Source organism: Protopterus annectens, chromosome 3.part0, assembly GCF_019279795.1.
Source record: "Protopterus annectens isolate FY-2018-M chromosome 3.part0, PAN1.0, whole genome shotgun sequence".
NCBI lineage: Eukaryota > Metazoa > Chordata > Ceratodontiformes > Protopteridae > Protopterus > Protopterus annectens.
Window position 1 is genome coordinate 12881924 of NC_056731.1, and position 15141 is coordinate 12897064.

At 39.8% G+C, this 15141-nt stretch overlaps 1 protein-coding gene across 1 annotated transcript in view; it reads right to left on the reverse strand.

Annotated features, from left to right (window-relative positions):
• Positions 1–15141, reverse strand: part of PDSS1 (decaprenyl diphosphate synthase subunit 1) — a 1043091-nt gene that overhangs the window by 918510 nt on the left and 109440 nt on the right. Inside the window, exon 2 of the mRNA XM_044064551.1 lies at positions 3029–3093. Coding sequence (XP_043920486.1) covers positions 3029–3093 — 65 coding nt within the window. The remainder of the gene's footprint in view (positions 1–3028; positions 3094–15141) is intronic.

Consider the following 15141-nt stretch of genomic DNA (forward strand, 5'->3'; position numbering starts at 1 on the left):
CATATTTAGAGTTCCCGTCAGCCTCAAGGGGGCAATACAAGACAGACCCAAGAAGAATGTGAGACTACCCAATCAACTATCTAGGTCTACCCTGAAAGTGTCAATGGTGCTACTTCTGCCTGACACAGAATTGTGTTATAGACGTGGTGGACACACAAGGACATAAATAAGTCACATTAGCACCCCAGATGACTTTCAAGTTGAATGACATGTTTAAACAAATACATGCCAAAGCAATCATTATATTCAACAATGTATCAGATGAGATATGACTAAGGGACAATCAAGACTTCTTTGGATTTAGAAAACATCCTTTGGAATTTAGACGAGTCATATAGAAGGCTTTCCGAAATACTGCAGAGACGCAATGTTCAAAATATAAAGAATTGACCATAAAAAGTGCTTAAATCCCTTACTACCAATTGTTTAAACCGTGTTGGATCCATTACGGTCCTCTGTAAACTTATATAACAGGACAGAACTGTGGGCATGAAGATCTGAGAAATACATGCCAAATAGGACTACATCTAAAAATGAGCCCTGTGGCACAGCACTGGCAATTTTTCCGCTTCCAGAATTAGCCACATGTGATTCTAACCATAAGTTCTATCAGACAAACCAGTCTGTTATCCACAGTACAGCCTAAGAATTTATATTAAAATGTACAAGTTTATCAATAATGCCTGTATGGGAAGTGTCAAAGGTCATGGCCAGATCGAAACATGTTGTACATACTAGGAAACCACTATCCACTGCTTCTGTGACTTTTTCAAACAAAATAAGGTTAAAGAGGCAGTGCCTTTCTTTGACAAAGCCAAACTGACAAGGATCCAGGGTTAACAGATTTTCAATGTCCACATTAAATGAAACAAATTACATAATAAGAGGCAGAAATTACTTTGTTCTTATAAGAAGTCTTCTTGCTCTTTTTGCTAGACCACCATACCTACTCTTTCACACAGATAGTGTCCATTAGGCCCTGCCCTACTTTTATGCCTAAAATCACAGTGGAGTCGAATTTAAACCAGTGCAAGCATTTGCCAGTTGTCTTTCCATCCTACTCTAACCATTTGGAATACTTGCTAGACTACATGATGTTTAATATCTGCAGAAATATATGGGCAAAGTCAAGTCCATGTTTTTGTCTCCTTTTCTGTTAAGTCCCTGGGCCATAAAATCCCCAAAACTCACCCTTTTAAGAAGGTAAGCTGACTGCATAAAAGGTTTGCTGTTTCAAACATGGCAAACCATTAACAGAAATTCATTTTGCTCAGTACAGTAGTTATAGCTTACTTGGTTGCCTTTAATAACAATGAAGCCCTTCATGATATTTGTGTAGTGGCTACATGGCCTTGCCTGAATACCTGTGTAATATATTACCAACTGTATCTTACTGCTACATCAAGATCCTGCTTAATGTTCTCACAGGGGTCCACCCAATGTGAACAGCTTGGAACTCTGTCATACAAGTTGCAGGGGATGGATCCACACTTATGAGATAGAAATGGTATTTGTTTACCACAACATTAGATCTCTAAGAATGGGTCTTTCTTCTGTGGTGACCCCAATTATCTTCTCCCACCTTGGCTGAGATGGTTGCCCATTCATCTGTTATTCATGTAAGCGCAACACATGTGGGCGTGCTCACAAATATATCACGGTTCACCAACATATACTTCAACACCTGAAATGTATCACATACACATAACAGTTAGTGCATTCTTATCACAAAAAGAAACAAAACAAGTTTCTTTTCACAGCTGGCAAACTAAATTCATCCATTCCTCATCTACACTACCGAAAGAACAGCAACAAAACAGAGCAACACAAACCTTCCCAAGACACCCTCCACTGCACAGAAAATTAAAAACAAGAAACAGAATAATTTTTACATGAGGAACTCCACCCCCACGCTGTTTTATACATATATATATATATATATATATATATATATATAAAATAGTCCACAGGTGCATAACCATGGCCACAGTGACCCCTTTACTAAATTGTTATAATTAACTTAGGGTTGATTACTATAACAGTATTAGCAAACTTGAGCATTCTATACATCTGAACAGCAATGCCACTTCTCAACAAGCTGTGTAGCTGAGAAACTGCAGAACCGTATTATTAATACTATTATTTGCATACATATATCTTTTTATAGGAAAGCTGCGGTGGTGCAGTGGTAGTGTTGCCACCTCACAGCAAGAGGTTCTCCATTTCGATTCTAGGCTGGAGCGCCTTCTGTGTGGAGTCTGCATGTCCTACCAGTGGTCGAGTAGCATTCGAAAGACATGCGTGAATGGGTGTGCCTTCATTGAAGGTTGGGCATCGAGCTGGCACTTAGGCACCATAAAAATCTACTGCCAATCATTAGCGGACCAGAGTTCTGCTGTGGCAACCCTAACCGGGAAAAGCCGAAAGAACAACAACATATATAAATATAAGTATAGATGAATGTGTGTGTAAACACACACACACACACACACACACACACACACACACACACACACACACACACACACACACACACACACACACACACTTGTATAACACAACTATCCTCATAACAGGAGAGGGACAGCAGTGGACTACATTATGGATAAGAAAGGGCCCAGCAGTCCTAATGTCTTTGCCCTTAGTCCAATATGTTTCACAGGAAGAACCCATTCTTACAAATTAAGCATTCTGGGATGTATAGTACCTTCACATACTCAGTACTTGTTTGACTCAATTCATAGAAACTCATTATGACTAGGCATGAACCTCCTCCCCTACTTACCCCCAGCCCCCCCCCCAAAATAAATCTTACTTCAACAATGGTATAATATCATAGGGAAAATACACAACCCGAGATAAATTCTGACAAATGCCTTGTGAATTACTTTAGTGAAGGACACAGAAATGCATAAGGTTACTAACAAATAAATTGCACAACTTGCTGGGTAAAACATGAACAAATGGCTAATTTATCAGCACTTCATTGACTGTAATTTAATCAAAAATACTTTACAGTAATACTCACCAGAATAAAACAGTTTGCTCATTTGATAGTAAAGTTCTTGATTTTCTTGCGTGAAACCAAAAGCCCTGAAAGAAAAGAAAACATGTTACTACTAACATTATGACAAAAAGAAACAAAAAAATCCTACTTCTGGATAAGTCTTAAGCCTAAAGTGGTACATACACCATTTGTTTGTGTCTTTCGGCTTTTCCCAGTTAGGGGTCGCCACAGTGGAACTCCCGTCCGGCAATGATTGGCAGTAGATTTTTACGTACTGGCTTGCCGGGCCTAACGCACAACCTTCAACGAAGGAACGCCCATTCACGCATGTCACCACACAGAAGACGCTCTAACTGAGAATCGAACGGGCAACATCTAACTGTGAGGCGACAACGCTACCGCAGCACCACCACCGCAGTAGTCAAAGTGGTATGAGTGACCAAATTTAGAAACAACCAGTGGTGGGAAAATTCTGCTCTAAATTTAGCTCTGCCAAGAGCTTAAAGAGTTCTGGTTACCATCAAAATAGCTGCTAACTCAGAATATACAAATATACATGCAAGTAAGCTGGTGGAAAAATGTCATCCAGCCTAACAGGTTAAGCAAGCCATGTAAATCTACCCCTCCCTTTGAACACTCCTCTAGTTGCTCTCTGTTTATCATACCCATTCTTGACGGCCTGTCTCCCTAGAATTATATTCGAGTGTCCCTTCAGTTAAGGAAATTCTTCACATAATCAGAGTCCAAGGTGCAAAAGCAAAACCATGAAGCCCTGACAATGACCCAGATAATCAAGATCTATCAGCAACCCAGATGCTAGAGAATAAGGATGGGAAGGATGGGATTTAGACACTCCCAATTGACTGGCAAGGGAGGCAGCTCAGTCTGCTATGATACTGACACCCAAAGGCGGCTGAGTGGCTAGCAAATGCAGTACAAGGACCAAGATGTACAGGTTCAACTAGCAGCATTCGCTTTTGCCAGGGTATGACTGCAAGCTTGGGAACCAGGCATTGTGAGCATTCTGTGTAACAGATGCTGGTTGGATACAGTACGGAAAGGGACACAAAAAAGTAAACCATGATGACTGCATGCACAATGTTCTCTTCTGGGAATCAGAAGAAACAGAAGGCCAGTGGATAGTCACAAGAAAAATCAGAAGAAACAGAAGGTCAGCGGATAGTCACAAGAAAAAAAAAATTAAAGAAAAATAATTTCTCCTAATTTCAAGGCAAGTCCCATGTGCTGACAGTTATGACTATTCATTCACCATTCTTATTATCAAGTTCTACTCTCTGTTTTTTGTTCCTTTTTTTGAATGCCACGGGTCGAGATCACATGGGGTACTGCTGATACAATCATCAGAACAGAAAAAGTTTAAGCGAGATTAGGGAATGCATGTCAAATCTGAAACTGAAATCTCAGAGTATTCCCTTATTATGGAATTTAGTACACACAAGGAGGACAGGTGTGTGTGTGTGTGTGTGTGTGTGTGGGGGGGGGTGAGTGCAGCAGAGGCTTACAAAAATGCTTTAAACCTTTCACATGGAGATCTAGCATTTGTTGCATTTCAGTGAAAATGGCCTCAACCTTTCGTAGCCAAGGGTCTCACATTTATGAGTCTTAACACTACCAACTAGGAGCCAGATCACACGCCTTCCATGGTTTCCCTCTAGAGACCATGTACAGTTGCAGTTGTCAGGTTCCTCTACTCCACAGCTTCTAACTCCCTGTTCAGAGAGTTCTGCAAACCATCTTAACCTAGCCTTTGCCCCATACATACATACACATACATATGTACTTCCAGAATTGCAAATAGCTTTGTAAGAGCTATCACATAACACCCCGCATAGCAGACAACAAAATGCATGCTATATACTTATTGTAATGGTAGAGCTGGATTAGAATTACCATCTTCGTTAACCAGAGGACTAAGACTGGAATGATTTAGTCAACCTGGCAATCAAAACTTTCCCCTTCTGTCTGGCTCATACCCTTTTAACCATAAGGCTGGGCTCTTTAAGGATTCCCCTCTACATCTCCAAATCCATGTGACGCAAAAACAAACAAAACTGGAACTATAAGCATGTAAGCATACAGGAAGAGCATTATTTATGGGTCACTTGTCACACCAGCCTATACAGCCCCAGCATTACAGAACGTGCAGAATTTTCTTTGACTGGAGTTCCATCTTCAAGCTCCTATGTTGATCATCATGAAAGAATACCACAAATCATGGTGGTACTGAAGGAAGACCTAGATTTAAAAATCACATCCAGCTTACAGTGTATTGCATAAACAGTGATGCTCACACAGCCACAAAGACCATCCAATGATGTGCCATCAAAGAATGCCTGTAATGTAGCAATAGCCATAGCAGAAGGAGTTCAAGGTTCTAATACTAATGATCTGTTAGGTTTCTGGTAGCGAAAAAAAAGGAAACAATTGACAGCCATTTACAAAGAAAAAAGTTAGAAACCTTTCTTGATGGGCTTAAATCTGTCTGAACAGAATCAAAGCTGCCTATGAACATCCATGGCAGGAAAAAATACAAGCAGATTAATGGTTTGAATTAATTTCAGTTGCTAACTGAGCATGAAAGAAGGGCTGGGTCTCATGGATACGCTGTCTTTGTGGAAGGCTAAATGAGGAGAGAGAACAGGCTAGGCCTGAAACTCAAGAGTATCTTCTAGCTGAAGTGGCAGACAGCAGAAACAGCTTAAAAAAATAAATAAATAAATGAGCTGTAGCTGCAGATTCTGTGGGTGGCAAGCTAAATTCTCTAAAACAAATACAGATTCCCAGAGAAAAGATTCTTTAATGAGGCCAAAGAAGCAAAAAGTGTCTTTGAAAAATGCTTCACGTACTTTCAAGGTGGCCACGAACAAATGATTAAAACCACAGTAAAAACTAGAGATGGCTGCTAGGTGACATTTAAACTAGGAGTAGCTATAACAAAACTCAAAAATCTGAGACAAATGGTCTAAAAATAACCGATACTTGGGTTGTGAAAGGGTCTACACCCAATACTGCATCCCACAATGAAAACATCTACTTCTGTTTATCATTTATTTTTATGTTAGGTCTCCAAGTAGATGTGAGGACTTTGATCACTCTTCCCAGATGAGCAGGGACTCTAGCAATCGTCAGAAGTGTGGACAACCATGGGGAGGTAAGGTCTGAATGAAGAGAGGGTGAGATAGTAAACTTGTGAATGCCCTCAGATGGAGATGCCTGTCCAGAAAATTAGGTCATAGCAAGAGGGAACCATACGCACTTGGTCAAAGACAGATGCCTAACCAGGATGACTCTGAGTGTACATCTTGGTATTTTCTAGAAACCTACAAATAAGGGGAGATGTGTGAAAAACAGAAGATACAGGGGTCACCTTCTAGAGAAGGACAAGTCTGGAAAAATGTATTTTATATTTGTTGGGAATGCAAACTGATCACAGCAAATCTTATGACACTGATGCAATAATATCCTCACCACCAAGAGAATTAAAGACCAGCCGCGAGGCATCAGCAAGTGTCGTCCAAGCTAATCTGTTCATGACAAATTTTGTTGCAGTCAGTCAGTAACTTGGTTTCAGTACCTGTATCAGTGTGTGTAGACACACACACACATTACATACACCCACACCCACCCACAATATGTTTTTAATGGAATCGTCTATTTTAATCTTGCTTTCTATATCTGTTAATCACTTTCTTGCTTTCAGTAGTTTCAACTATTGTGCAATTACTGACTTCTGATAATATCCATATTTTTGGGTTGCTCAAGACATATACTTTAAAATACTTCTTCTCTAACCAAGTAAAAATTTGAAAAATAGGGGGTCTTTTTTCCAATCTGTGTGTTTGCTCTAAATAAGTAAATTCAAAGCAGAACCAAAAGTCGATATAAAACCAGAGCATAGCAAAGAAAAGTGTTTAGGCAACTAAGCTAAACAAATTAACATACTATGTAGAAACCACAAATAAATAATAAGTTCAAATAATGAAGCACCACATACAATCAATACAGAACACAATGACAAATGAAGTACAATAAGGATCTCAGCATCAACATAAACAAGAAATGAACAACAAATAAAAACAGATACCAATGTAAATGTAAACAAGCACAATTATGAAGAAAAATACAGAGAACATTAGCTAAGCAATATTATTGTAAAAAAATGCACTCAACATGAAAAGTGAGAGCAATTAATGCAGAACAAAACACAGCATCCTTCCACAATGTAACAAGCACATACAGAAAAAAAAAACACTGCAAAGAATTTATTACAGAATTGGTAAATTACTGCAACACAAACCACAGGACTGCCAAATCAAGAAAAGTAAAGCCACTCATATGAACAGAAGGAAAAACATCCAAGCAGAACTACACAGACTTATTATGCAATGCAAGAAAAAGATGGACAACACTAAAGGCTAATGAGAACAAACCATTTATGGACCAAGACAAAGACAGAAGGTAGAGAGAACAGAGGCATGATGCTTTCTGCAGCTGGAGTATTATTCACAGATTCACCATTATGAGGAGTCATATTTGTACTTGTATTCACAGAGCTTCATCTTTGGGAACAATTATGACAGATCCCAGCTAAATCCTCCTGTATAGCTGTCCTTTGGGAACATTCCCTTAATAATCCTTGCAGCAAATAACCCATCTATGATGTCTCGCAACAGTTTTCAGGGATGATAAAGTAGCAGCTGTAAATATTGTTTGACAGATTTCTGTTGGAATGGAACGTAGAGACAACCTCCGATAGAAAACATGGTAAAACTGTCCCAGCACAGAAGACAATATAATTAGAAAAACATATGGACAAGCATTGTTTAGTAACCACTTTGCATTTCTACTCATCACTAATGAAAACAAAATACTCATCATCTTTCCTTCAAGTTGTGGTTCGGTATATACAGTACCTGAGCTGCCTACGAACATCCGTGCAGTGAAAGAGACACTCTCCTGGGTCAGAATACTGTAGAAGAAAACTGATTAACTGTTTAGCAGTCACTGCATCCATTTTAGGCACTGAGCATTGAGAGTAAGACAGCAAATAGACAAACTCTAGAGAGTAAGAACACAAGGAGGATCACACACTTGGCTGTAGTTCAGAGATTCACCCAGCTGAAGCAATTGCATTTTATACCATGACCCCCCATTAATATTCCAAAACGTGCACGCTGATTGGCCAGCATGCACGGTGTAAATCGACTTATACTAATGGAAAAAGGTCTGGTCGCCCGGTCTTTTTCCATTAGTATAAGTCTCTTTTAAAACACCGTCTCGCTATGTTAAAAGAGTTTAACATAGCGACACAGGTTTAAAAAAAGCAACGGAGATCTCCGTTGCTTTTTTTAAAGATGTCTCGCTATGTTAAACTCCTTTAACATAGCGACACAGTGTGTAAAAAGCAATGGAGATCTTGCTTTCTCCGTTGCTTTTTTTTTTTAAACCTGTCTCGCTATGTTAAATGGGTTTAACATAGCGAGACAGCTTTAAAATAAGCAACAGATGTCCGAGACAGACAGTTTTTTTAAAAAAAAAGCAACGGAGAAAGCAAGATCTCCGTTGCTTTTTACTGTTTCGCTATGTTAAATGGGTTTAACATAGCGAAACAGTAAAAAGCAACGGAGATCTTGCTTTCTCCGTTGCTTTTGGCCACAACGCTGATGTACTGCGTAGGCATGCGCAGTACATCAGAACTGCCGCGGATACCAGACAGCTGCGGAAGGGCAGCAAAGAGGCATTATACAATGCCATTATTTAAGAAAAGTAATTATTTCTTTTAAATAATGTCGTAGTATAATAGCAATAACCCACTTCTGGGTGTGGGTAATGCGGGATTTACCCACGGTTGTCTTTGTTTGGTCCCTCGGGCATCGCCCTGTGGACCAAACCACGCCAACCGTGGGTAAATCCCGCATTACCCACACCCAGGCGTGGGTTATTGCTATAAGAAATGATGCCTTCAAATCAAGAATTTCTGCAGAAGCAGCAGGTGTGGAGGGAAGAGAGCAGCTTTATCAACTTCAAATAAATACACCATGGGGAGGATGAGTCCATAAATGGTAGCTAAAGAATAATGCCACATGGAAAGATTACACAGTTTGAGTTTGAAATAGCAGCTAAAAGGATTTTTAGTAAAAAAAAAAAAATATATAGACATGGCCAGCATCAAATAATTCTGAAAGAAGGACTAGAGATGTCAAACAGCTATGATCCAGATGATCAGTGACAGACTAGTGATTCAAGCACTGGAGGAGTCAAGGAGGGAGGGAGGTAGGAAGGAGTGTGAAAGAGCACAGCTGCCCAATCACCTAATCTGGAATGGAGTATTTGCCTGTGTGTCTGACATCCCCAGCGATGGCAGTTATGCCATAATCACAAATACATCATCAATGTCATCTGAGGGATACCAGTGCTAACTGATTTAAGATGATGCGAGCAATGACACTAGGTTTGCTCAGTTAGGACATGCCAAAAAGTCCCCTGATATGCAGAACCAGCATATGTGACACTGCATGCTGTTCCTTATCCACTTCCCCTGCCCGACCTACTACTGGTGAAGTCCAAGCCCTAGAAGTACATTACCGGGGACATTTAAGAAAAATAGTGCAACCAAGCAGAAGACAGCCAGCTGGGGCATACAAATCAGGAACAAGAGGCGAAAGGATCAGTGTTCATGGCACAAGTCTAAATGGAAAATCCTTTCCATTTATCTCTGCTAGTCTTAGGAGTGATAGATAGATTGCTGACAGGACATGACTGAAACCTGCTATGGCTGAGAATTCTTTAGACTAGCAACCAGTGAAACAGCCATACAGTTAGACATATTGAGTGGAACACCAGATGGGTAGAGTGAATCAAGCATTTCTGACAAGTTAACTGAAAGAGAAGGGCTTTGCAAACACTGCAGAAATGGATAAAACAAAACTCTTTGGGAGAGTAAGCAACAATCAAGATTACTGCTACTTTTAATTCCTTGGCTTTGTGAAGAAACTGATTATCTCTCAAGCTAATACTTCCCTGGTACCAGAAAAACTTGCTTCCTTGTCAGGCTTCTATGTGGCAAGGCAAGGAGTATAAATACTAGGAAGCTATTCCATACTGTGCTGGTTTACTCACAATCTGATCATGGATTACCCTTGACCTGCGGCTAAATCCTGTGCCAACATACAGCCTTGTTGCTCCCTGTGACAACAATCAGAGTGGTACTGCCATAATTCTATTGTCCCCATCTGCCTGATTGGGTAATTTTTAAACCTCACACAGCCACAATCAACCATCTAAGTTTCTCTTAGAGTACACACACAAAAATGTTCCTACTGGTGTTGTCATGCCTTTTTCCTTTTGTCCACTGACCATTTTTGTAGATTCTGCTACTCTTATACTGTACTGCTTTTTGGCTATTTTACTGTTTTTAATACACTTACAGGTTCATAGGTTGGCACTAGGCTAATCGGCCCTAGAGCCTATACAAGCCTAGCCATAACAATTCCCTGGATATTTCTTCCCACAATATTTACTTCCCTGGACCCCTGTCTAGCAGGGCGACTAACGTGATCCCCGGCGTGAATTTCCTCTCTCTCATCCAATCATCAAAGTTCCTTTTGAAGAGGGCCAAGGAGGCACTCTGCTTGACATGTATGGGCAGTCTATTCCAGAGTATGAGGAGTCTCTGGGTCAGGAACCTATCCCTCCAGCATGTTTTGTTCATTGTGATGACAAGGTTTAGATCCCTGGAGCATGTGGCTCAGAAGGATTGGGATTTCTTTAAGTGGAGCATGTCCAACAGCTCAGGGATTGACATGACCTTGTATGTTAAGCAGAGATCGCCTCTGAATAGAGGATATGCCACAGTGTATAGCTGGAGTTTTTTTTTTTTTTGTTTTTTTTTTTTTTTGTTTTTTTTTAAGACGGTCAGCATAGGGCATCTGCTTTAGGCCTGTGATTCTTTTAGTGAGGTACTTATGTGGCCTTTCCAGCTGTTGCAGATGTCTTGTGAGGTGCATGCTAAATGGGGCATTGTACTCTATAATGGGTCTAAATGAGGGACGAGTACAGTGGAACAATGACCTCCTTTTTTCTGGATGAAAAGCCCTTAGTGAGGAGGTGTGCCACATAGAAGGATTTCCTGACTGTTGTGGCGATGTGGTTATCGAAGGTGAGACCACTGTCCACCTGTGCCCCCAAGTCTCTCATCACACTTTCAGTGTTTAGTGTACTGCCACCTATGTGGTAATTCATGGGTACATGGTTTTTCCCAAAGGGGATAACTACACATTTCTTGGCATTAAGCTGGAGCCCATGGCTCTGGCACCAAGCATCTGTTTCTGTAAGGCCCTATTGTAGAATATCCACATCATTTGGGGATTCAGTAATGGCTCCCAGTTTGCAGTCATCTGCGAACTTTGTTAGCCAGAGTCCCTTAGTGTTGGCCTGTACTTCAGAGTAGTAGATGCCAAACAAGAGCGGTGCCAGGACTGAACCCTGAGGTACTCCACTTGTCACTTGTCTGGAGCTGGATTTGGAGTCTGCTACTTTTACAGTATGGGTTCTGACAGTAAGCCAGTTGGCAACCCATTGAGTGACGTAGGGATTTATGCCCAGCTTAGTAAGTTTATCTATGCAATGTTTATCACTTGCACTGTCTAAACCTTACACAAGATAATGTCTAAACCTTACACAAGATTGCTTCTGCCATTTTTAAGTTGCAATTTTTTCTACAACATTGTTGCTGTTAACTGCTTCCACTGCAGGAAGTTTAGGGTATTACACAGTGAAGATGCTAGCTTGCCTGCAGCATTCTTGTAATATTCATGGAATGGTTTGCCTGTGTGATCTTTTTATCTTTTAGTTTGGATATCACTTAGGATACCTTGCAGGCACCCTAACGCTTATAGACATCAGGCTCAATTTCAAGCTCAATGTTTTAATGCAATATTCCACTTATGCTGCACTGACAGGGTTAGAAAGAGAGAGAAACATGGCATGTCTAAAGCAAGGGGGGGGGGGGGTTGGCTTTATTGGCTTGGATGTACTCAAAGACTTAAAAAGCAAAAAGTCATGGGCATTCTGAAGTAATGCTGCTACAACACTGGTATGTCCTGAATGGGTTGTTTGCATGTATTGCATGGGCCTTCACTACAGGAGTTTAAAGTTATTACACAGTGAAAAAAAACTCTAGCTTGGATACAGCTTTCTAGCAGTTTTTAGTTTCAACCCATCTACATTACCTAATACACTAATTAGTGCATCAAAAAGTTCCTTCTCCAAGGACTTCCTTACCGTTTCCTCACTACCCCTTTCTTTGTTAAAACTTACCTTAACACCAGCCCTCTAAAGTAGCACTTTAAAGTTAACCCATCAATATCCATAACACTGCACTTTATCAGTTCTCGCTAATACATCACTCCCAATTTATCCCTATCAGTACCCCCAATATAAAACAAAAGACTATTGAAATTTATGAGCATACCACCACAGGAACACCTTTGCGATAACCATAATATCAAACTTTAAAACACTTTAATGTGAAATCAATATAGCAAATAAAAACAGACAAAAACAGCCTTTTCCAAAGTAAAACGATGAGCGCTTTCGGCCTTCATCAGATTGTAAAAACACACGACTTTCTCTCCATGAAATAAAAAGAGGTTCCACCAATCAGCATTCTTTCCTAGGGCCAACACCTCCTGTTTAACCTATGATTGGACAAACCAATTAAAGGGTAATTGACCAAGCCCATTTCCTTATCCAATAGCAAGACATCTTTCTTTTAGCAAGAGTTTAAGCGGTACTACCTTCAGCAGTTCTTGGTTTGTTTATTCTACACCCAATATAAAACAAGTAACGATGTCTAATTCTCAAGGAGTCATGAGCTGCTCTTACGTCTCACTTGAGAAATATATTAGCAGTAAGTGTACTGATGCAGTGGAGGAACTGCCTTATGTTTGATAACAATTTGTTCCACCTAGAAGTCTGCATCTCCGTTACCTAATCAGTATCAGAAGTTGAGAGGTGTGCCTTGAAGCTATCAGTAAAGAGTAGCAGAATCAAGCAAATATCTACTCTAGGGTCCCATATGCACTTTTAAGGCATTCTTAAAACCTTGACCACTTAGGAGACAAACAAGGCAACCTCAGCATACAACTCAAATAACATAACATTTAAATTTCCACATCCCTGATATCCAACAATATGCAGTTCTTCAATTCTACCCTTGAAGATGCTAACAAACTACCTTGCTCCTTTTTTTTTCAGTCTTAGAACTAAGCCAACACAACATGCACTAGAAACACCGACATTAAAATCACACTTCTCAAGACTACACCCTAACATTCTAAGACTAGCTGCACAACAGATATTCAAACCATCTCCCCACATTTATAACCTCAGTTTTACTGCCAGTACAATTCCACAAAGCTGGCAGCATGTTATAATCATAAGAATGACCTAAACTGATTACAGAAAAGCTATTTTACAACCAATTAATAAACTACATATCTAAATATTGTCTCTTGTCAAGACAAACTTGGTTTCCAAAATGGTTTTAATATACAGACTACTACTTACACAGTAACCAATCATATTTACAAAGCCATGGAAATGTCAGCTTAAACTAGACCTTCATTATAATGTTTTTTGAATCAGTAAACCATTCACTTTTACCAAGGACCACTAGTAATTCTGAGATTGTGACACTGCAATAAAATAGTTCTTTTTATATTTTTGATCACAATACAACATGGTGGCATAATTCAGAACATATAACCTTTCGGCAGACTTCTACAAGGATCTATTCCTAGACTTGTATTATCTGCATTTTCATAAACAATCCAACATTAAACCTACATACAAATAAACTTCACTCTATATACTGATGACAAAATAATTCTTAATTTGGAGAAAATCACTTCCCGAACTTTGAAAAAAATAGTGAAGGACTTCCAGAATGGACTAGTATAGATGGATCTAGTCACAAATCTGCAAAAAAGACAACTACTACGGGGTGTCTGGAACTCGGCAGAGATTCAAAAAACAATCCAAACTTAAGTTTTGCAGGCTGACAGACAGTGGGTATTACATCTGACCATTCATAGGTTCACAGGTGTGTACTAGGCTAATGGCCGTGGAGCCTTTACAAGCCTAGCCCATAGGATTTATTCTTCTCATACAGAATACACTGCACAGCAGACTCTGGACAAATTACAAGTAGCCTATAAATATTCAAATTTACTTTCCAGTTTCTTATTGGCTTTGACCATTGCTTTTACAATATTTCTAAGGTGCCTAAAGTGGTTTACTTTTTGCTGTGATTTATTCAATGTCCACGGTTTCCATGCTTTATCTCTTTGGTGCATGGTTTGTTTAGTTTCTCTGGGAAGCCAAGGTGTGGGAATCATCTACATTCTTTGTGTTCAGTGGAGCTAGTTCATTTAGGATAAAGAGAAATACTCTGTTTAAATCAGACACAGCTTCATCTAAGGGTAGGGTTTTAAGGTGGGTCAGTTGCATTACCTTAAGGAGCTATTAAGTGTCTATCTAGAAATGTTTCAAATTGCTTACTTAGTTGTGAAGAAATTGCTTGTGTATATTGTTAGACGTTTCTAACATCAAAGGTGGGAAGATGTCCTCTAAGTGAATCAGACAGGTTATCTGTATCTACTAGGACTTTGTAGGGTGGAGGTGAAGACCCGGTTTGTGAGAGACAGTATATTAGATGTTTTATTAAATCCTGTGGAGGGTTTTAATGATCTGAGTTATCCCATTTAAGATTATAGCAGCAGTGGGGTTATCAGAGTTTGCCTGAAGCCAGTCAATGCTCAAGTCACAGAGTATCATTAGTTCTTGGGAAATGTTAGTGGATGCCCAGTTGAAGAGGTCTTCTGCAGTACTGCTACTATTGCCTGGAGGGATACAGACTGCAATAATGCATATTGATTTGGAGTTTAGCTTTAGACGTGACATCAGGATTTCAGCACTGTTTACATCTGGGGTTTTATAGTGACTTGATTTACTGTTAGGTTGATTTTGAAGAGAATATCTATGCCTCCTGGGTTTTCTCCTTTCTTGACAGTTCTGAGTACATTACAATCAGGGGGTGTGACATCCTCATC